The sequence below is a fragment of the Pogona vitticeps genome, chromosome 6 (assembly GCF_051106095.1).
Source record: "Pogona vitticeps strain Pit_001003342236 chromosome 6, PviZW2.1, whole genome shotgun sequence".
Taxonomy (NCBI): domain Eukaryota; kingdom Metazoa; phylum Chordata; class Lepidosauria; order Squamata; family Agamidae; genus Pogona; species Pogona vitticeps.
The window spans coordinates 117,485,228-117,508,597 of record NC_135788.1 but is presented as its reverse complement, the minus strand read 5'-3'; the positions used below and the strand labels follow the sequence as shown (position 1 = coordinate 117,508,597).

At 41.2% G+C, this 23,370-nt stretch overlaps 2 protein-coding genes across 2 annotated transcripts; one reads left to right on the top strand and one right to left on the bottom strand.

The window, feature by feature from the left end:
- The first annotated feature begins 728 nt into the window (after positions 1 to 728).
- Positions 729 to 8,040, top strand: LOC110091436 (vomeronasal type-2 receptor 26-like). Its single transcript, XM_078378808.1, has 3 exons — positions 729 to 1,019; positions 3,716 to 3,842; positions 6,550 to 8,040. The coding sequence occupies exons 1-3, from the start codon at positions 729 to 731 to the stop codon at positions 7,452 to 7,454; spliced, it is 1,323 nt and encodes a 440-aa protein (XP_078234934.1). The 3' UTR covers positions 7,455 to 8,040.
- Positions 8,041 to 13,050: 5,010 nt separating this feature from the next.
- LOC110091437 (vomeronasal type-2 receptor 26-like) lies at positions 13,051 to 21,218 on the bottom strand. Its single transcript, XM_078378807.1, has 3 exons — positions 20,928 to 21,218; positions 20,081 to 20,243; positions 13,051 to 14,755 (listed from the first exon to the last, which is right to left on the bottom strand). Exons 1-3 carry the CDS (start codon positions 21,216 to 21,218, stop codon positions 13,851 to 13,853), a joined length of 1,359 nt encoding a protein of 452 aa, XP_078234933.1. The 3' UTR covers positions 13,051 to 13,850.
- Positions 21,219 to 23,370: the final 2,152 nt, after the last annotated feature.

Sequence of the window (23,370 nt, the reverse complement as noted above, 5' to 3'; positions counted from 1 at the left end):
TTGATTTTTTTTCTTGCTGTGAGTCAATCTGCTTGGTTTCATTGTATGTTCAAGGGGTGAGTTTCTGTGCTGTAAAAAAAAAATCATGTCTCTCTTTCCTTGAACATGTTGACAGCCTCATTCTTCTGAGCTCACTGCGCTAGATTTGGTTGTTGAAAGATGACACCCACCACTGCGTCTTGATAATGTTTGCTCATGTGAAGGTCTTCTAATATTGCATCACACACAGACACACACAGAGGGAGACTCACAAAAAAGAAATGTTAATGAACAGATCTTTAATAAGCCGAACAACAAGAAATGTTCCTGTGAATAAAAAAAGGGGAATATTTTTACTTTCACACCATACAGTCTCAAGAACTCCTAGACTGGTTTACTTCCCTTTTCCTAATCCACGTGATCTTGAATCTATGTGGCTACAGAGGATTCTCTCCCTAGTACAGCAGGAAGTATTCAGGCTGATCTCCTTCCCTTTTTCTGGAGCTTGAAGCTTCATGCACTCAGGTAATAGGAAGAAAAAGAACCAGATTCTATTTCAAATACAGTAGAAAGTCTTAAGGCTGATCAGAATTACTGCTAAGATGTGCAGTCTACCATCCTTAGATCTAACTAGAGATGTAGACAATGGTCTTATCAACAGTGGAGGAAATTACCAGTTTTAAGAATGTTGCGCAACTTCATAGAGTGTAGACATGTTGCTGCAATATTAAATTATCTGTCTTGACAGCATGGTGCCAAAATTCTACCAGCATGCCCTGACCATGGTGTTTGCCATCCATGAGATCAACAAGAATCCCAAAATCTTGCCCAATGTCACCCTTGGTTTCCATGTCCTTGACAGCTATTCGAATGCAAGGATGACCTATCGGACCACCCTGGACCTGCTCTTCAAATGGCAGAGATTTGTTCCCAATTATGAGTGTGATGGGCAGAAAAGTCTCCAAGCGGTCATTGGGGGACTGGGCTCCGACACCTCTGTCCTTCTGGCTGACATCTTAGGACTCTACAAAATTCCTCAGGTAGGATAAGATACAGGGGTCGATGGTGTCGTGGTTTTTAATGAATTCTTTCTCTGTTATTTTGACTGAAAAGGATGTTTTAGGGAAACGTAAGACTCAGAGAGGTGAACATTAAATGGATTTTACAGGAGAGGAGAAGATGTTGCAATAATGGTTGTCTTTTCAAATTTGTCAATCCCTTCAGCAAATAAAGCAGAAAAAATACTTCCAGATTATCACAAAAACTGCATGTACTGTGTCTTATAGTTCACATATGGCTCTTTGGATCCCGAGAAAACGTCTGCATCCCAGCACCCTTACTTTTACCGAATGGTCCCAAGTGAAGACAGTCAGTACGTGGGGATTATCCGGTTGCTTCAGCATTTTAGATGGATATGGGTTGGGATGTTTGTTGGCGATAATGACAGTGGGCAACATTTTGTGCAAGTCATGGACCCACTTCTTTCTAAAAATGGAATTTGCTCAGCCTTCATAACACGAATCCCGCCACAACCCGATTTGGATGACCTTGATGGAACATTTGCCATCTTTCTTCAAATAGCTCAATATTTCGCCGATAAAAAAGCCACTGCATCTATCGCCCATGGAGAATCAGTAACAATTGTGTGGCTAAGAACATTAATATTTCTGCAAGACCCTGAAAATACTGGGTATTGGATATACAGAAAGGTGTGGATTACGACAGCTCAGATTGATTTTATATTAACAGGACCACAAAAGCTTTGGGATCTTCAGATGTTCGAAGGCACTATTGCTTTTATGATTCACAAAAACTATCTTTTGGAATTTGGAGAGTTTGTCCAGCTTATCAAACCTGGCTGGAATGAAAGGGATGGTTTCCTGAAAGATTTCTGGGAGCAAGCCTTTAACTGTGTTTTTGGAGAAACAGTTCCAGACAGTGAGAAATGTACTGGAGAGGAGAAACTGGCGAGTCTTCCTGGACCTATTTTCGAAATCCACTGGACTGGACACAGCTATAGTATCTACAATGCCATCTATGCCCTGGCACATACTTTGCACGCCGTGTACTCATCCAGAGTGAAATCCAAGACTCTGATAGAGGGTCGGAATGGTGTGTTTCAAAATATTCAGCCTTGGCAGGTAAGACCTATAATACTTTGATTAATAAATTAGCACATGTCTTCTTCACGGATATTTTGGAATGATTAATGATCTCAGTGTTCTAAACGAAACATCATTCATCCTTTCCATTTCACACCATGGTTTGTATACTCATTGCTTTCAAATTTAAATATTGTCTTTCATTGTTTGTAAGCCGCCTTGGGTCCTTTTTCAAAGAGAAAAGGAGGAGAAAAATATTCTAAATAAAAATAAAATAAAATAAACACTGGAGGATATCTTGATCAGTATTTAAGTGCATACAACTCAGACGCCATAACCTTTTGTGATGATCCAGTGAGGTGTCATTGATGTGCTAGATAACAATTTGATTACTTGTTGAACAGCTGTGATAGGGTGGATTTTCATGTTCATATAAATATTCAATTGAAAGTTGACCACATGCTGCTAGACAATGTCTAGATTCCTCTCCTAGGTTCAATCTCTCCTCTACTTTTAATCCCAATTGTTCTGTTTCCTTTTTCAAATAGATTCACCCATTCCTGCAAAGCGTATCATTTAACAACTCTGTGGGTGAAACTGTGTCCTTTGATGGGAAAAGGGAAGTAGGAGGTGGATTTGACATCATGAATGTGGTCATCTTCCCCAACAAGTCTTTTCATCAAGTGAAAGTTGGAAGGGTAGATTCCTTTCCCCTTGAAGTCATTATAGATTGGGATAAAATTACATGGCACAGAAGCTTTAACAAGGTATGATTTATGGAGAATTATTAGCTCAGGAGGTCATGTTGGGGTATGAAGGTTCCTTTATTATCAGATCTGCTCAACATGGTTTATTAGCCTCTAAAATGAAGCCAATGCTATTAACCACTTTCAGAAACTAGGTTGACTTCCAAATCTACCTATCTCTACCTTGAAAACAATACTTGTTGTTTAGTTGCCAAGTCATGTCTGACTGTTTCTGACCCCATGAACTAGAGCACACCAGGCCCTCTTGTTTTCCATTGCCTCCCAGAGTTTGGTCAAATTCATATTGGTAGCTTTGATGACACTCTCCAACCCTCTCGTCCTCTGTCGACCTTCTCCTCTTGCCTTCACTCTTTCCAACATCAGGGGCTTTTCTAAGGAGATTCCTCATCTCATGAGATGGCCAAAGTTTTGAAACCTCAGCTTTAGGATCTCCCCTTGCAGTGAGCACTCAGGGTTTATTTCCTTCAGAATGGATAGGTTTGTTCTCCTTGCAATCCAGGGGACTCACAAGAGCCTCCTCCAACACCACAATGCAAAAGCATCAGTTCTTCGGTGGTCAGCCTTCTTTATGGTCCAGCTCTCCCTTCCATTCATTGCTACTGGAAAAACCATAGGTTTGACGATGCGTACTTTTGTTGCCAATGTGATGTCTGTGCTTTTTAAGATGCTGTCTAGGTTTGTCATCGCTTTCCTCCCAAGAAGCAGGTGTCTTTTAATTTCGGGGCTGCTGTCACCATCTATTGGTGGGTTCTGAAATGATCCAGTTAAGATTAGTTCAAAAGATCATTGTTGGCCAACTCTGTCTCTGTGGGACTAGGAAGAATGTTGAGTTTGTCTTCCTGAACTCTCTCCCTTTATTGTGGACAGGTGCTTCCCATTTCTGTTTGCAACGAGTACTGTCATCCTGGCTTTCAGAAGAAAAGTAAGGAAGGAGAAAAATTTTGTTGTTATGGTTGCACTCCATGTCCAGAAGGAAAGATTTCAAACCAGACAGGTGAGCATTCCAATATTGTGTGCATGTATTTTGTGTGTGTGTCTGTGTGTGTGTGTTTTGGGTCATATAATAATAATCGTGTTTCTGGGGTCAAATGGCAAAATTAGGAAGTGAAGTGTTGCCATGTCTGGTATGTAACCGCATAGCTATTAAACGACTAATGATTAAATCAGATCACAAGCCCCTCTTCTGCAGCTTTATGCTGTGAAGACTGGATGATACCGTCATCATCATGGGGTTGCAGTACTCTTCAATGAATACACAGGGAATGCAGTATTTGTAATACCACCACAACACAGCAATTCAGCAGCAATTGAAAGTGATTTTTGGCTATAAAAGTCTCCACCCCCATTCTGAAGCTCCCAAACTCTCTCTAGGGGAAACTGAGTGGTGTAGAAATCTTGAGAATTTGGCTCATGAGTTACACGGATTCCATTCATGTTTTTTGAATGCTCCACATATTTTTGTCATAGAAAGGTGAGCTTGTGTTAAATGTCAGAACTGAGAAGTGAAATGTTGCTGTTACCGGTATGTAACCACACCGCTATTCAAAAGGGAGAACTCTCTTGTTTGGATTTCCACTGGGGAAGATGGATGATATGATCACCTTGGGGTTGTGTTACTGTTTAATGAGCACGCAATGAAAACAGTACTGCTAACAACACTGCAACTCATATACAGTGGTGCCTCGCTTGACGACGTTAATTTGTTCTAGAGAAATCACTGTACAGTGAAAACATCGTCAAGCGAAATTAAAAAAACCCATTGAAACGCATCGAAAACCATTCAATGCATTTGAATGGGTGAAATATCTGCTCGTCCAGCAAAGATCCTCCATACGGCGGCCATTTTCTGGTGCCTGTAATGTGAGAAATCTGTCCCTAACACAGTGGGGAGCCATTTTCTACAGTTGGCTGATCGTTGTAAAGCGAAAAATCGGTTCCCGAAACAGGGAACTGATCAACGTTAAGCGAAATTCCCCCATCTAAACATCGTTTTGCGATCGCAAAGGCGATCTCAAAAACTTCAACATTAAGCAGATTCGTCGTCAAGCAGGGTAATCGTCCGGTGGGGCACCACTGTATTCTTGTGGACCTTTAGCAGCAATTTGACCATGACTTTTGGTCACTAAAATCTCCCACTGTTCCCATCTTGATGCTTCTTTTGGGGAAAAGGGAGGTTCAGGCAGCCTTCAAAGGCGGGATAGGAACTTTTAGTTAATTTAAATTAAATAATCCACACTCCAGGTGATGATCCAATTTAAGGTGCAATTTATGGCCAGAGGATTCTGGACACTGTTTGAAGAATTTACCAATGGAATAGGGGACTCTTTAAGAAATACATTAGTTGTCTTAAACACTGAGACTTATTCCTTTCTATTTGGCAACTGTGCTAGCAGAAAGAATGATAATGTACAGGGGAATTTTAACCCTAAATGGATGTGTAGGAGCATAACTGCAGATATGGCAGGAATATTGACAGGTCTTCTGCATTCTGTCCCCTGAGGTTTTGGGCCAAGCGACTGTGACATTTACCACGTGGCCCCTGCTTGTTTCCCCAAACAAAAGGCTCACGCTATGTCATTCCACCAGCAGATATACCGATTGTGGTGTTCTCTCTTTTGCTCACTGCCACCAGTGGATTTCCTTTATCCACAATTTATAAAGAACTTTAGTCAGACACATGTCTGGTTACTGCCAACAGAACTTATTTATTGAAGTGTATTAAATTTAATCAGAATCACAGATGTTCTTTATTCAATGCATACAATCAGAACATTAAAATGTCATATATCTTGCCACATAACTAATCACCACCTGCTCTACCTATTTATCTTGACCAGCTTACCTCTATTAGTATCTGTTCTCACTCTGTCCCTGACTATCTGTCTCTCTCTCTCTCTCTCTGCAAATTCTATATCTCCTTCTTTCATCTCTTCTGCCAAACCTTCTTATATCCACTGACTCTGCCCCTCCGCTCCTCTCATAGGCTCATGCAAATGAGATCCTGAATATGAGTGACAGGAGTGATGTGGGGCAATCGTCACAACAACTAATAGTGGGTATAGATCCTTGTGACAGCACAAGGGGTGGTCCTTGAGATATCACAGAAGCCGGGCACATACGGATTGGGAAAGGTGTCTCAGTCAGCCTTTGAGTTCCTTCTGCCTGTTCCTTGCTATTATTAATCTTGCTGCAGTCAATCTATTTGAAATTAATTATTTTGTTGCCCATCTCAATTGCTCCTTCTAGAATACTACAATTCTCCTACTTCTTAGGAGAAACCGTTCTATTCCATTTATTTCTTTGAAGACCAAATTCCAAAATTTCAGTAGATTCTCATGTGGCCATTACGTACATACAGAAATAAAGACCTCTTTCTTTACACACTCTGCAACATAAATGAGGATATTTAGTATCCATATAGCCTAAATTGACCAGAGTTAAATACATTGATCACAGCCATAGCAGGTGGATTATGATAATCATGGTAATTATAACATTGCAGGGTGTTTTAAAATTGCTCAGACATTTAACTATTAGAAAAAGCAAAAGAAGCAGGTGTTGTCCTTTTGAGCGAAAACTGCACTGTGCAAGATTGAGTGAGAAGGAATCATATCTCAAATCTGAATTGGCACTGAAACAATATTTCTGAGTTTTTAATTTTTAATTACCCACCAACCTATTCTTCTGTTTCTTCGCTTCAGACGCAGATGATTGTTTCAAATGTCCAGAAGACCAGTATCCAAATGAGAACAAAGATGGATGCCTGCTCAAACTTGTCATCTTTTTGTCTTACGAAGAACCTTTAGGATTGGGTTTAGCCTCAGTTACTGTCTTGTTTTCTCTGATCACAGCCTGGGTTTTTGGAATTGTGGTGAAGCACAGAGACACCCCCATTGTCAAAGCCAACAACCGGGACCTCACCTACACTCTCCTCATCTCTCTCCTCCTCTGTTTCCTCTCTTCTTTGCTCTTTCTTGGACAACCTGGAAAGCTGAGCTGCCTCCTCCAGCAGCCAGCCTTTGGCATCATCTTTTCAGTGGCTGTTTCTTGTTTATTGGCTAAAACCATCACTGTGGTCGTGGCTTTCATGGACACCAGACCAGGATCAAACACGAAGAAATGGCTGGGAAAAAGGACAGCAAAATGCATTGTTCTCTCCTGCTCCTTGGTTCAAGTAGGAGTTTGTGCCATGTGGTTAATAAGGTCTCCTCCGTTCCCAGCATTTGACATGCAATCTTTCATGGAAGAGATCATTGCAGAATGTAACGGAGGCTCTGTTGTCATGTTTTACCTTGTCCTGAGCTATATGGGATTTTTGTCCCTCGTCTGCTTCACGGTGGCTTTCCTAGCCAGAAAGCTGCCAGACAGTTTTAATGAGGCCAAGTTCATCACCTTCAGCATGGTGGTCTTCTGCAGTGTGTGGGTGTCCTTCGTCCCCACCTATTTGAGCACCAAAGGGAAACACATGGTCGCTGTAGAGATATTTTCTATCTTAGCTTCCACTGCTGGTCTCCTGATTTGCATCTTTGGCCCCAAAATATACATGATTCTGTTGAGGCCTGAATTGAACACCAAGGAGCAGCTTAGAAGGTGGAAAAAGGAGTAAAATAACTTATTTGGCTCACATATACCTTTTTGTGTGTGCCCAATACTTGGAGACAATAGACTGGATCTAGTTTCACTCATCTTTAGCATACACCCAGGGAAATCAACCAAAGCTAAATTAGTGATTACTGACGGTGATTCTTGCTGGATAGGTCACTGAGATATTTGGTTGGCAATGAGAAGTCAGGATTTCAGTTTCCCACTTTGCGCCCCAGAGGTGACAGCCCGTGTGACCTTGCAAAAGTTGCAAAAGTCCCAGTTTCCCTCAGACAATGTGTATGGTAAAGCACTTCTGCTTAGAACACCTGAAAAGGCTGGACAGGAACCAGAATTAGCAAGAAGGCACCCAATTACTATTATAATGCAGATGAGCATCTCAAAATCTACGTCAGTGGTGTCCAACCTTGGCCCTCCAGATGTTCTTAGACTACAGCTCCCAGAAGCCTTCACCACCACCTCTGTTGGCTAGGATTTCTGGGAGTTGAAGTCCAAGAACATCTGGAGGGCCAAAGTTGGACACCACTGGTCTACGTGTTCACCTTGAACTCCATCCTATAACAACTCACCTCACGTCTAAAGAAAGCAAATTTATGTCCATTGAGAATTGAAGATAAAACCTGGAATATCATGTTGAGATATTGTTTTCCACTTGTATATTTAAATATGTCCTTGATATCATTAACACGTACCGTGTTAGCCGGAATACATGCAGCATATTTATTTATTTTTTTAATTTATACCCCGCCTATCTGCTCAGAACGAGCACTCTAGGCGCTTTATTGGACCGCTCCTTTGACGTTTGGACTAAAATCCATTCCCTTCACCCCTGTGACAGCAGAGTCACCAAATTCCACCCCAAAGTGTACAGTTAGGTGTCGTTGCCCTAAAGTATCCTTGTATCAAGGAATTATACTATTCCCATCCTCCCATTTTGTGTGATGTGTCTGTTGAAATGTATTGCTCCCTCGGAGTGGTTAAAACGCTGTACTGCAGCTAAAAACTGTGCTCACGACCTGGGGTTCAAATCCCAGGTAGCCGGCTCAAGGTCGACTCAGCCTTCCATCCTTCCGAGGTCGGTAAAATGAGTACCCAGCTTGCTGGGGGGGCAATGTGTAGCCTGTATAATTAAAAAAATTGTAAACCGCCCGGAGAGTGCTTGTAGCGCTATGGAGTGGTATATAAGTCCAATAAATAAATAAATAAATAAATAAATAAATAAATAAATAAATAAATAAATAAATAAATAAATAAATAAATAAAATAAAGCAAAACTAGAGAGATTGTTAGTGTAGCCTTGTTTCCGGAGATACATGGATAATTTCAGAACATCTTGTGCCATGATGCATAATTTACTTCTCCATCAGAATATTGGATAATATTCCGTCTTATCAGGAGGGAACTGAGATGGAGATGAATGATTCTCATTACACAGTTTATGGCACTATGAGAAAACAAAAAAAGTAAATAATGTTTTGTGTCTCAAATCCGCAAATCACAAATCCTCAATTTTTTCTTGTGTTCTCCTTGAGTCGCACTTGATCAGAGGCAGAGAATGAGAATGTATCCATTCTTGATAAATCAGGTCTCACCTCATGAATGTTTATGCAAAATATAATGTGCGAGACTTTAACTGTCATAGAACTCTTTGTTGTATTGGCCTCAATTGACATTTAAACTTCCTTTAAAGTGGAATTAGGGTTGAACTGGAGTCAGTCATTTCATTTCATTTCGAAGCTGCTCTGCCTACCAAATCACTACAATCATGTCACCTCAAGACATTATGTTTAATTGTTTTTTGTTCATGAGGGCAGTCTGGAACAGATTTACAGCTTCTGAGGAAGTAGACAGCTTGTCTTCCACCCCCACCCCCACCACAATAAGGAAATAATACACAAAACCTGACAAGTTTTTTTCTTCAAAGGTCCTACTCAGAGTCGAAATTCTGAAAATGTAATTACCTCTCCTGGTCATTATTAGAATGAGTGTAATTTGTTCAGCAGACTACAGCCCTTGAATCATCCCACAGTCCTGTAGAATAGAATGGATAAACAAGGCGGAAAAAAGACTTATAAAAAATTATCCTATGAAATTGAGGTCTGGGAGTGGTAGGGGTGGAAGAGGCTATGAGGACTCCGTGGATTCCATTTCTGTCAGATTCCCCCGCTCTTTTTGTTCCAGCCAGAGGTGAAATTGGAGGGTTGCCCATCTCAGATACTGTTCAAAGGCTGCAATTTCTACAGCAGATTAAAGACATGAATAGTTCCTTTTCAGATGAGGACTTGTAAGACTTTGGTTTCCTTCTTAAAAACCAATTTAGATCCAGTAATTTAGATCCATAAGATGAGAGTCTGGATCTGAAGGGGGTTTTGCTGCCATTTTCTCCTCCATTTACTCTTCTGCTGTGTGCAAGAAAGGAAAGACTATGAGTTGTTCTGTGAAGGATTCTCTCCCAGTTCCTCGTGAGTAGCACCAGCCAGGTGGTCTCCTCATTGGTGGGATTTTTCTCAATTCATTTACCTTTTCCATAAAACTTCCATCAAGGATCATTCTTCTCAGAACCCCTTTTATGTCATAAACTGAAAATCCATCTCCCCCATACCTTGCATTTCTACGTAAGCCAGGCAAAATCACAGAAATATTCAGGTAAAATTATGTCACAAAGGTTCCAAAAGTTCTGAATCCCAGACTCTATTAGGTAAGCCGAAATGGGACAAATGTGTCTTTATTCTGTGGTGTCAGTGCTTCTATTCCTCAGCATAAAGAATACCAACATTTTTTGATCTCGTAGTTCAAGAGAAAAAGAACATATGTGACCTTCAGTATATACATTAATAGAAATTGGACCAAATGCTGCTTAATCTGACTCATTATTGCTTGTGTTAAAACACCATGAAGATAGTCATCATTTGTGCTGATCAATGTTTAGTATAATAATTACTATGTAATAATATTTACTATGATTATGTTGTACTATCTTCAGTGGCTTGTCATCATTATGTCATCTCGAAAAATACTTTCTTTACACCTCTTTTATTTGCAAATATTCTGTTCTACTTTTCTGTTAAGATATTTTTACATGTTCTGACTATAATTTTGTTTTTGCCATGTTCCATGTCTTTCTTGGACAACCTGGAAAGCTGAGCTGCCTCCTCCAGCAGCAGACCTTTGGCATCATCTTTTCAGTGGCTGTTTCTTTTGTGTTGGCCAAAACCATCACAGTGGACTTGGCTTTCATGGCCACCAAACCAAGATCTAAGAAGAAGAAATCTCCGGGGAGAAAGACAACAATCTCCATTGTGTTTTCTTGCTCTTTTGGTCAAGAAGGAATTGGGGCCATGTGGTTAGGAACATCTCCCCCATTCCCAGAGAATGACACATAACCGTTGATGCACGAGATCATTGCCGAATGTAATGGGAATAAAACTTGTTAGATATTTTATTTTGTTTCTAAATTGGAAAGGGGGTCTTATCTATATTCCACCAGGATGAAAAGTTGTAAATCTGTTGCAAATCTGACTTCCATGATAAGCAACCACCGATTAAAAGTAATTGCCTGAGATAAAGTCATTGTCTTGATTTGGTAGGCAAAGGCACATTGAATTCCAGTTTGAGAGAAGTGGAAGTTTATATGACTATCCTTCCATCCGTCCGTCCATTCATCCGTCCATCCAGTCATCTATGGATCAATCAATCTTCCCTATTAATACCCCTCCATGTGGAGTTCTACTGCTTTAAGAATATCATTTAAAAACCTAGGTAGAGAAATAACAGAAGAACAAATCAAATGTCAAATGTGTCCACACCTTCTGTTTTTAAACCAAACTGACCAAAACTGCCCTTCAAAATAATGACTAATGACACTTCTTCCATATTTGTCTCCCTCTTTTGCCTGCCAGGTCCCATATTTGGGTTAGTCTGGTTCCCCAAATCAGCACAAATTTGTTTCCCAACTGCTACATGATTGCCAATCAAGGGGGATCTCTCTGCATGTCTGAATAGACTGAGGATGTGTACTTCTGTCCTGATCCACCCACTTGCAAGTCCTCTTCCTTCACCTCTCCCCTCCTCTCCCCCAATATCCATTTTTTGGGGGGCGGGGGAGAGGCTCTACTACTATCTGTTCTTGGGTAGTAGAATGGATGGATTTCCCAAATGAAGTTGGGTGGCTGATTTAAGAACATGTGGGAGAAATGGTGAAGCTGACACAGGTTTCACTCTACCAGCACAAGATGCTCCTGCCCTGTTCCAAACAGACTACAGCTAGGGACTGTTCGATTTTGGGTGTTCGATTGTCTCTTCTACCAATATCAAAACCCAAACAAGGAAGCATGTCATCTCTAAGTCAATTGCTATCATGATCCTTTTTGTTTCAAGGTAAACGTTTATTGATTATGGTCCACTCTGCAGACAAAAGTATGAAGTTGTGGCCCAGGTTGTGAAGGAACTGTGCAAACTCCGTCTACATTTGGATAACACCTCAATGTGACTTGTCCTTTTTTGTTAAGCAGGTGGGGCTCTCTGGGTTCTTAGCCCCACCTTCATCCCACTAACCATGTGGATCTGCCTTCCGATGGGTCCATTTCTGAGCTGTAACTTCAGAGGAACAACTGGAGCTGCACCTGAAGGCACTGAGATCTAGGGGTGAAGCGACTGAGGAACATTAGGAGAGCAAAATCCGTCTGTACCTATTCACTTTCTTTCCTTCTCATTTAAACAAATGTACAGCAGAACCATTGCTATGGCAAAATCAGATTCATTCACCTTTTCAAGTCTAACTTCTACACAACAACTATTTCAAAGAAACAATAAAATAGTGCAACAGGGAAAGAAGAATTCAGGAAGGGAATTTCATGTTGGGTGTTCCATTCATTCATTCATTCATTCATTCATTCATTCATTCATTTTTTTCCATTTATTTTCAATACCAGCTGACTTCATGACACCACTACTCTGGGAGGCTTACAAATGAGACCAGTGCACCCACCACTCAACACCAAACATCACCTTAATACAAACCCAATCGATACGGTAATCGCCAACTCCTTTTTTCAAACCTGAAATTCAAAAAGTAAAAAATCACAACAGCCATCGAGATGTTCTTGAAACTTGGTTTATAAAGTTATAACTTAAATCATTTCCTAAAAATCAGGTGGTACAGAGCCTGGTGTACCTCAAATATAAATTTATTCCACAGAGTAGGCGGGGCCACAACCCGATTGCTTGCTGTCATCTTTTTTCACCACACATTTCACTACCCTCAATACTGTGGTTTAGGAGGATCATGTAAATGGTGAGCTGTTTTCTGGGAAATATATTCTGAGAAATACTGAAGTCCTAAATTATTTTACGGCTTTATAGGTCAATATGAGGAAAAATCATTTTCATCCACATCATCATCTTGCAAATGTTGAGCTGAAAGGGATCCTATACATCATCTAGTCCAGCCTTTCTTAAGCAGGCCCATTGGTGAATTAAACTCCTTACTTCTGGCTCCGCAGCCAGATGCTTAAACCACCTAAACCACCCAGCTATGTAGCACTTCTGTGAGGCCCCTTCTTTGCACCAGTGGGCAAAAGGTGTAAGCAGAGATGACCTGAGGCTATCCACAGTTGCAATTAATTTGAAGATTTATTTAAGTCAAAGCAGGTAAGTAGGAAATAAGATCCAACTTTATACCAAAAAATCAGACCTGATTAACAACCAGCAACTTGAATTGGTTGTGAAAACTAAAAGGGAGGCAATGTAACCAAGACAAGACTGGCCATATATAATCAAACTTACTGGTCTAGGTGCCGGGATTTGAACCTGCTGAAGTTTTTTATATTATTTTCAAGGACAGTCCTATGTTGAGCATTGCGTTAGACTATTTTGAGATTTCCAATGCATTAACGAATGTTAACAAGCACTTCCTGTGCTGGTAGGAGGAGGCAACTGGACAAACAACTGAAATTCATAAAAGGTGCTTCTGGCCACAACTGATGTTTCACCTTCTTTAGAAAAAAATGGGTAGAGAGGGACCATCAAACTTCAAACCCGATCTTTCAGGGGGAATCTAACCATATCCGGGGAGGTAGATTTCCCTCTAATTGGTCTAATGGATCTCTCATCAAGAAGATCTCCATCTTATCTGGACACATTTTCAAACTGGCCTCTGTCCACTCCATTATCATGGCTGGGCAGTGCTCAGGGATAAAAAAAAGTCCTCTACAAATGAAACAAAGGAAAGAGAGAGCTGCATGTAACCGTTGTGATGGTGACAATACAACACAAAATTCCCAATGACTTTGTATAATGTTTTCAGAAACTAGTGACAATAAGTGAGAGTGACCAAGTCTACATCTAGTATAACATCATTCCCTTGGGAAGTATGTTTGTATGCTAGAAAAGTCTTTTCATTTCATTCTTTTTTCCACCTTCTAAGCTGCTCCTTGGTGTTCAACTCAGGCCTCAAGAGAATAATGTAAATCTTGGGAGCAAAGATGCAGATCAGGAGACCCGCACTGGAGGCTAGAATAGAGAAGACCTCCACAGCGACCATTTGTTTCCCCTTGGTGCTCAAATAGGTGGGAACAAAGGACACCCACACACTGCAGAAGACCACCATGCTGAAGGTGATGAACTTGGCCTCATTAAATGTGTCTGGCAATTTCCTGGCTAAGAAGGCCAACGTGAAGCAGACGAGGGACAAAAAGCCCAAATAGCTCAGGACAAGGTAAAACATAATAACAATGCCTCCATTACATAATTGGATAATCTCTTCACTCAACGATTGCATGTCAAATGCTGGGAATGGGGGAGATGTTCCTAACCACACAGAACAAATTCCTGCTTGACCCAAGGAGCAGGAGAGCACAATGCAGTTTGCAGTCCTTCTTCCCAGCCATTTCTTCATGTTGGATCGTGGTTTGGTGGCCATGAAAGCCACAACCACGGTGATAGTTTTGGCCAACACGCAAGAAATGGCCACTGAAAAGATGATGCCAAAGGCTGGCTGTTGGAGGAGGCAGCTCAGCTTTCCAGGTCGTCCAAGAAAGAGCAAAGAAGAGAGGAAGCAGAGGAGTAGAGAGATGAGGAGAGTGTAGGTGAGGTCTCGATTGTTGGCTTTGACAATGGGGGTGTCTTTGTGCTTCATGAGAATTCCTAAGACCCAGACTGTGATCAGGGAAAAAGAGAGAGCAACCAAGGCTAAACTCAACCCTAAAGGCTCCTCATAAGACAAAAAGATGACATGTTTGGGCAGGCATCGAGTTTTGTTTTCATTTGGATACTCATCTTCTGGACATTTGAAACAGTCATCCATATCTGAAGAAAGAAACAGAAGAACAGGTCATTGAAAGTAAAAACAATGGAAAGTAAAATACAATAAAATAGAAATATAATTCATTGGGTCAAGAATGTGGCAGCTAGTTTGATTACAATTACCAGCAGATGTGAAGACATAACTCCATTCTTTCCATGCCTTATTTAGCTCCCTGTTAGTTTCTGTGCAATTAGTGTTGAGCATAACCTGGAGAACCCTGAATAGAGATGATCATGAAGCGCTATGGCGCTTTGGGCCGAATCAACAATATGGACCACTCACTTTCATCAGCATACAACTGGGGTCCTCCCTTGCCCTCAACACACCACTAAGGGAATCAGCTTTGGCTGCCCTTCCTCACCTCCTCAGGCAGCTGACTAGTCCTAACATTTTCTTGTTGTTTAGTCGTTAAGTCGTCTATGACTTAACGTGACTTCGTGGACCAGAGCACACCAGGTCCTCCTGTCTTCCACAGCCTCCCAGAGTTGGGTCAGATTCATTTTAGGAAGCTAACTAAGCCTAACATTTTAGGAAGTTAATTAAGGCTAAACAATACACAGTTGCCTTTTAGTACTGAAGAACTGCCTCAGATAGTCAAATAGGTTTTAAGTTTTCCATTTATTTCAAATAGCTACCTCTAGGGACTTCATGATCTTTTATTGTGTCTTTTTCATTATTATTATTATTATTATTATTATTATTATTATTATTATTATTATTATTATTATTATTATTATTATTATTATTATTATTATTATTATTATTATTATTATTATTATTATTATTATCATCATCATCATCATCATCATCATCATCATCATCATCATCATCATCATCATCATCATCATCATCATCCCTCTTTTTTCCTAAACCATTCAGAAAGTGCTAACACTACGAATGTAGGATAGAAAATGAAATCAATCAATCAATCAATCAATCAATTAATCGATAAGGAAGGAAGGAAGGAAGGAAGGAAGGAAGGAAGGAAGGAAGGAAGGAAGGAAGGAAGGAAGGAAGGAAGGAAGGGTGCATGAAGAAGATCACTCTGGATTCTATTTCACCTATTGCTGGTTTCTTGCACATGAGATGGCATTGAAGCCTAAGCACCCATCATCTCCAGCTCAGAACTGCCATCTGGCTTTGTGTGTAGATATGTTTGCTTGTGTGTTTCTCCAAAGGCACAAGAGTAAGCCTATTTTTAAGGTATTAGCTGCGTCTCTCCTATGCCTTGTATCCTCACACTGGCTGATCTGACATGCCAGTATAGAGCTCACTGGGCCATTGTGAATAAGAACAGGAAGAGATCTCCTGCAACTCATGAGCGCAGTTCTAATGATTTCTGCACCTCTTCTTTCCCCTAGAGAGCCTTTGAGGGCTTCAGGATGGGACGGGTCAAAGAGGTTTTGAATGGCCCCAAACCACTGCTGAAGGTGTTGTGGTGGTATTACAACCACTGCTCTTTCTACTTGTACATTGAACAGTCACCCAACCCCATGAGGATGATATCATCCAAATTTTGCAGTATAATCTTGCAGAACATGATTTTGTCTTTAATCATTAGCCATTGAGGAGTTTCAGAGTAAGATATCAGTCATGGCAACTCTTTGTTTCTTATTTTTTTTCATTTGACCCAAGAAACTCAATTATATCTATATAAACAAAAAAAGAAAATAACATTTGAAACACCCACCTGTCTGGTTTGCAATCCTTCCTGCTGGGCATAGAGCACAATCATAACAACAAAACTTTTCACCTTCCTTTCTTTTCTTCTGAAAGCCAGGATGGCAGTACTCGTTGCAAACCGAAATGGGAACCACCTGGTCATAAAAAGGACAGAGTTGAGAAGGGTCATCGCAATGAGATTGTGTAATATTCCTCTTAGTCAAATAACCTACAGAAACGGGGTTGGCCAACTGGGGTCTTTTGAATCCATCTCCTCTGCATCCCTTCATAACTCACCAATACTCAAGAAATGCAGAATCAGTATTCACTTCTACAAAACAAAACAGAAAAACAAAAAACCCTGTAAGAGTATTCTAGTTTTCAATTTAGGAACAGGTATATTTGCGAAGTCAGTGTTGCGTCTCATTTTTGAAACTGGTCAGTAACATAGAATCATAGAAACGTTGGAAGGGGCCTGTAAGGCCATGAAGTCCTACCCACTGCTCAATAGGTAAAGGTAAAGGTTCCCCTTGACAAGTTTTTGTCCAGTCGTGTCCGACTCTAGGGGGTGGCGCTCATCCCGCTCTTCAAGCCATAGAGCCAGCGTTTGTCTGAAGACAATCTTTCCGTGGTCACATGGCCAGTGTGATTTAGACACGGAACGCTGTTTACCTTCCCACCGAGATGGTACCTATTTATCTACTCGCATTTGCATGCTTTCGAACCGCTAGGTTGGCGGGAGCTGGGACCGACGACGGGTGCTCATTCCGTCGCGTGGATTCGATCTTACGACTGCTTGGTCTTCTGACCCTGCAGCACAGGCTTCTGCGGTTTAGCCCACAGCGCACAAATCAAAGGATATCTGTCATGTGGTTGGTTGTCTAAGTTTCTCTTGAATGCCTCCAGGGCTGGATTACTTACTACCTCTCAAGGTAATTGATTCCACTGTCTTACTGCTCGAAGATGGATTTTTTCCTGATATTCAGCCAAAAGCTGAATTTCCTGTAACTTGACCCCAATGTTGCATGTCCTAAACTCTGGGATGATCAAGAACAGATCCTGCCCCATTTGTGCATGGCAGCCTTTGAAAAGTGTTCCTCTTCTATTTCTGTGCAGAATGCGTATTTTTTTACATTTACTGCAACTTCACCTCCCTTTATATCTGTGAAGATTCTCAGTCATCCAGGGGTGGTTATATGGAAGATGATGAGCCATGGCAAATCACCTTCTTTCCTAAGAAAGAACTCCAGTTGCCGTGACTCAACTTCCAGTTCACCTCCCTTTCTAGTCTCTCTGTTCTTTATGAACAAGTTACACACTTCAATTCCTGCATTTCAGTCTGCATTTCAATTCCCGCCATGTTTCAGTTATTTCTATCAAGTCATATTTGCTCTCCTGAACTGAAATTTCCAGTCCTTGTTTGCTTCCCACATTCGTATATAATCACTGGGTGATTTCTGGCCTGTTTGTACATTTTAATGGATATTACTATTAATATTTTTATTGAGCCCCATTTCAACGGTTTGGTCTCTTCCTCTTAACAAGAGTAAGGCTTCATCTGTCTTGATCTGTGTGCTTGTGTCTTCCAATTCTGTTCAAAGCCTTCCGAAGTTATTCATGCTGTGGCCAAACACATTCTTTCCAGTCCTTCTGAGGTGCAAGCCATATCTTGCTAGCAGTCCTTCTTGCAGGAAGCTTAGCCCACGGTCCCAGAACCTGTTGTCTATTTTAGAGGCTAAAACATTATGTTGAAGGGATCTGAAAGCAAAGGAAACTTCATTCACCAACATGACCTCTTTAGGGAAGGACCCCCCCCCCCATAAACCATACCTGGTTAAAGCCTCGGTGCCACACAATGCTATCCCAATCTATCACGACTTCATCTCCTTCAAGAGCACCGGGAACCACCCTTCCAATTTTCACTTGCTGGAAAGAGTTATTGGGAAATATGACCACGTTCATGACGTCAAATCCACCTCCTATTTCCCTTTTCTCATTAAACGACACAGTTTCTCCCTCTGAGTTGTTAAATGACAACCTTCGCAGGAACGGGTGAAGCTGGTTGAAAAAAGAAACAATACAAATGGGACTGAAATATGAGGAAAGAGTGAAGCGAGGAGGAGAAGCCAAACATTTTCTAGCCATATATGGTCAAATTCCATTTCAATATTTACAAGAAGCTGCACTTCCACCTGTGTAAGTTGCCTCAGATATTTGAAGGGTACCAGTCAACTTCTTTTCTGACAGAGGAGTGGCACCTCATCGGATCAGTCCAACAGCTTTTTCTATTGGGATAGGTACATAAATCTGGAGTAAGATACTGACTCAGATTAATGTACTTTTTACTCTTTATCCCTCATCTATTGGAGCTGAGGAATCTCATGGGGGGAAAAAAAAGAACGTCTTTCATTCTTAACATTCTGGTGGCCTCACCAGTGTTCACCGTGTCGCTGTGGTGGAGCTTCTTTGCCCCATTCCCCCTGGATGATGTGAGACCAGAATCTTACCTCACGTCATCCAAGGGGCCGTGTTTTTGGGGAACAGAGTATATAGCTGTGTTCCACCTCCTTCTCGGCTTCTTCCGAGGCTTTCTTCTGGACTGGATGGTGTCAGCGCTGCAGTTGGCAAAAACACGCATAGCGCAGCACGTTCGAAACCACCTGAAGTGAGGGGTGTATCGGCACTCCCTCGAGGTCTGAGGGCGAGAGCCCGTCACTTGAGCCCTGGGTTGCCTTTCTAAAGGTAAAGGTAAAGGTTCCCCTTGACAATTTTTGTCCAGTCGTGTTCGACTCTAAGGGGTGGTGCTCATCCCCATTTCCAAGCCATAGAGCCAGCGTTTGTCCGAAGGCAATCTTCCGTGGTCACGTGGCCAGTGTGACTTAGACACGGAACGCTGTTACCTTCCCATCGAGGTGGTTCCTATGTATCTACTTGCATTTACATGTTTTCGAACCGCGAGGTTGGCAGGAGCTGGGACAAGCGACGGACGCTCACTCCATTGCATGGATTCGATCTTACGACTGCTGGTCTTCTGACCCTGCAAGCACAGGCTTCTGCGGTTTAGCCCGCAGCGCCACCACGTCCCATTGCCTTTCTAAAGGCAACTTTAAATATAGATATTAAAAAGAAAGGAAGGAAGATTTAGAGAGAGGCAAAAAGGGACCACGGGAGAATGGCACTCCTGGGAGTTTGGCGCTAATACTCTGAGGATTCAACATAAACTACCCCCCAAAGGAGAAATGGAAAACATTTCATAATTCTAAATTACAGCTGGTCCATGAAGAACGAAAAATCACTTCTGTGTACTCTCCAGTTTGAAAACCGTGGTAAGGGTTGCCTTCGGTTGGAATTGATCTGAGCTCACACAATGCATACAAATATAAATAAAGAATCAAGATCTGGAGAGAATCACTGTATGCTAATGTATTAATCAAAATATTTAGAAAAGTGTATAGATCTCACCTGCCAAGGCTGAAGATGCTGAAGGAAACCATCTGGATTCTCGACCATGGTTTTGCATCTCGATTTGGATGAGTAGACGGCATGCAAAGCATGTGCCAGGGCATAGATGGCATTGTAGATACTAGAGCTGTGTCCAGTCAAGTGCGTGTCAAAAACAGGCCCTGGAAGACCAGCCAGTTTCTCCTCCCCAATACATTTCTCACTGTCTGGAACCGTTTCTCCAAAGACGCAGTCAAAGGCTTGCTCCCAGAAATCTTTCAGGAAACCATCTCTTTCATTCCAGCCAGGTTTGACATTCTGAACAAATTTTCCAAACTCCAAATGGACACTTCTGTGAATCATAAAGGCAATTGCTCCTTCAAACATCTGGAGATCCCAAGGCCTTTGTGGTCCGGGTAATACAAAATCAATCTGAGTTGTTGTAATCCACACTTTTCTGTATATCCAATACTCAATATTTTCAGGGTCTTGTAGGAAAATAATTGTTCTTAGCCATGCTATTGACACAGACTCTCCATAGATAATGCATGCCATAGCTTTTTGATTAGTTAAAGGTTCATAAAGTTTCAGAAGGACTGTAATAATGTTTTCATCCAAGTTACCCAAATTAGGTTGTGGTGGAATTCTTTTTAAGAAGGCTGAACAGATTCCATTTTGAGAAAAAAGTGTCTCCATCAACTGCACAAAACGCTCCCCACTCTCATCATCTGCCACAAACATCCCAACCCATATCCATCGGAAATGCTGTAGCAACCGGATGATCCCCATGTATTGACGGTCTTCAGTGGGGACCATGTGATAAAGGTAAGGATACTGAGATATATGAATGTCCTCTGGAGCCAAAGAGCCGTATGTGAACTGTAAGACACCAAAAAAGACATTGTCATGATAATTTGGAATTTCAGAAATTTGAAAAGACAATATTTATTCCAACATTTCCTACTTTTTTGAAAAATCTGTTTTATTTCTACACCTCTGTAATCAAAGTAAAAGAAAGAAAAAGGATAGACAAAAGTGTGCTATCCTAAATATACCTGCATCTTATCCTACCTGAGGAATTTTGTAGAGACCTAAGATGTCAGCCATGAGAAAGGAGGTTTTGGAACCCAGTCCCCCAATGACCGCTTGGAGATTTTTCTGTCCATCGCACTCATAATTGGGAACAAATCTCTGCCTTTTGAAGAGAAGGTTGAGAGTGGTCCGATAGGTCAGCCTTGCATTAGAATAGCTGTCGCAGATGTGGAAGCCAAGGGTGACGTTGGGCAAGATTTTTGGATTTCTGTTGATCTCATTGATGGCAAAGGCCGTGGCCAAGGCATGCTGGTAGAATTTTGGCACCATGCTGTTGAGACAAATACTTTAATATTGCAGCAACATTTCTACAGTTGACAAACTTGCAATATTATTCAAACTGGACATTCCTTCCTCCATTCATAAGACAAACTGTTGCCTATCTAGTTACTAGATCTCAGGCTATTGAGTACAGTGGTGCTGAATCCTGCCTATGCCATTATACAGTCGGAGGTTCAGGAGTCCTAATCTGCCCTAAGGCTTTTGGCTGGGTTTAAACATGGTTCCTTCTCTCAATATTCTCTGTGTGGATTTAGTTTAAAGATTAATTGAATCTGGCAAATGGGAAGCACAGCAATCTAAGTCTTCTTGAAGACTTCTCTGTGCAAGGTGTTTTTTCACAATCATTTCTGTCCTACAAGAAAACCATCGACCTCTGTAGAATTATTATGATTTTGTGCAAAATGACATAATCCCTGGACCAAATCTGATAGCATTTTGCAGAATTTGCAAGTCTTCTCAAAAAATTATATGTAGAAGCAAAAGGTAGGAAGGAGGGTGGGGGAGTTAGGAGGGACAGAGCGAAGGAAGGAAGGAAGGAAGGAACGAACGAACGAACGAACGAATGAACGAACGAACGAACGAACGAAGGAAAGTCAAAGGCCAACCTCAGTTTCTCACTGGGGTACATGTAATCCTGCTACTGCAAGACTTGACAGTGTGGTATTTGGCAATTTACAAAGAATCAGAAGGGTTTCAAGCATTCTACTCATCTCTACTGCACTCCTAGAGTTGCATCAAATCTCTTAATTACTATCTTTGTCTAAACCAGTGGTTCCCAACCTTGGGTAACCCACATGTTCTTGGACTGCAACTCCCAGAAGCCTTGTCCACTAGCTGTGCTGGCTGGAGTTTCTGGGAGTTGCAGTCTGAGAACACCTGGGTTACCCAAGGTTGGGAACCACTGGTCTAAACTCTTCAGTGTGTATGGCTCCTTTTCTTCCTTTCCTTTTTTTCTTGCCTGACTCATCTTTGTTTTGTTTAGTGGAATGAAGTCCTCTCTGAACCTACAGCAGCTCCAGTTCTGCCCATAATTCCACCTCGGTGACATTGGAGTTTCCACTCCGGAATGGGAGTGGCTATAATGATTTCCTACCTTCCAGTCATTGACTGCAAAAGCAGAACTTCAATCCTTAAATCAGGACTCTAACCTCGAAATGCTTTGAGCACAACATCCATTGGGTGCCAGAATATCTATATAACAGCTTTCTAAATATCCTTTGTGGGGGGAATTAACACATATAAAAGGAAGGAAGGAAGGAAGGAAGGAAGGAAGGAAGGAAGGAAGGAAGGAAGGAAGGAAGGAAGGAAGGAAGGAAGGAAGGAAGGAAGGAAGGAAGGAAATATCCTAAAATCTGAACTCAGACCTCCAAAAGGCTTTGAATGCAGCATCTGTTGGGTGCTATACTACTGGATATCTGTATAGTAGCTTTCTCAGTACTCTTGGTAAAAAAATAATCTACATCCCAGTGTCAACTTCCTTTCAAGTAATGTTTTGATTTTTAAGAATCTGTTCTACAATATTAACACTTTCTGCCCAGTGTCTGTCTATCTCTGTATGGTTCAATGCAGTATCCATAGACTTTCCCATGAACAGACCGATAATCAAGAATTAGTGCTAAGGGTCTCCTTTCAAAAACTTCATCCAGGGCACAGTAAGAGGGTCAGAAAATGAGACTGTCTGCATGCTCAGGAAAAAAAAGAGGTAGATGAATTTATTTTACAGCACAAAAAGTCATCCATTTAAAATAGCGAAAGGAAACCAAGCATTTTCCCCACCAAACGGAAGAGAAAAATCCAATACAGCATTAAAGAACACAAAGAAATATAATTTGAAGGTGGTGAAGTGTACATTATATGGAAGGAAACAAAAGGTATGGAAAAAACTTGAAGGAAAAAAGAGAGCTGAAAATCTGCAAATAATGGTGGTAAGAAAAGGGGTGTGGTTTTGTTTTTTTGAAATGCATAATCACATTGATGGCATGCTGTTCCGGACAGGTAAGAAAATTGCTAAGTGGGAAATCTTATTACTGAATAATTATAAACAGACTATTACATTCTTCAGCACATAGGAATATCAATCCTAATGGGTGTTTTCACATAAGCAAGATAAATAATGAAAAGTATTTCGTTCCCATTTCTT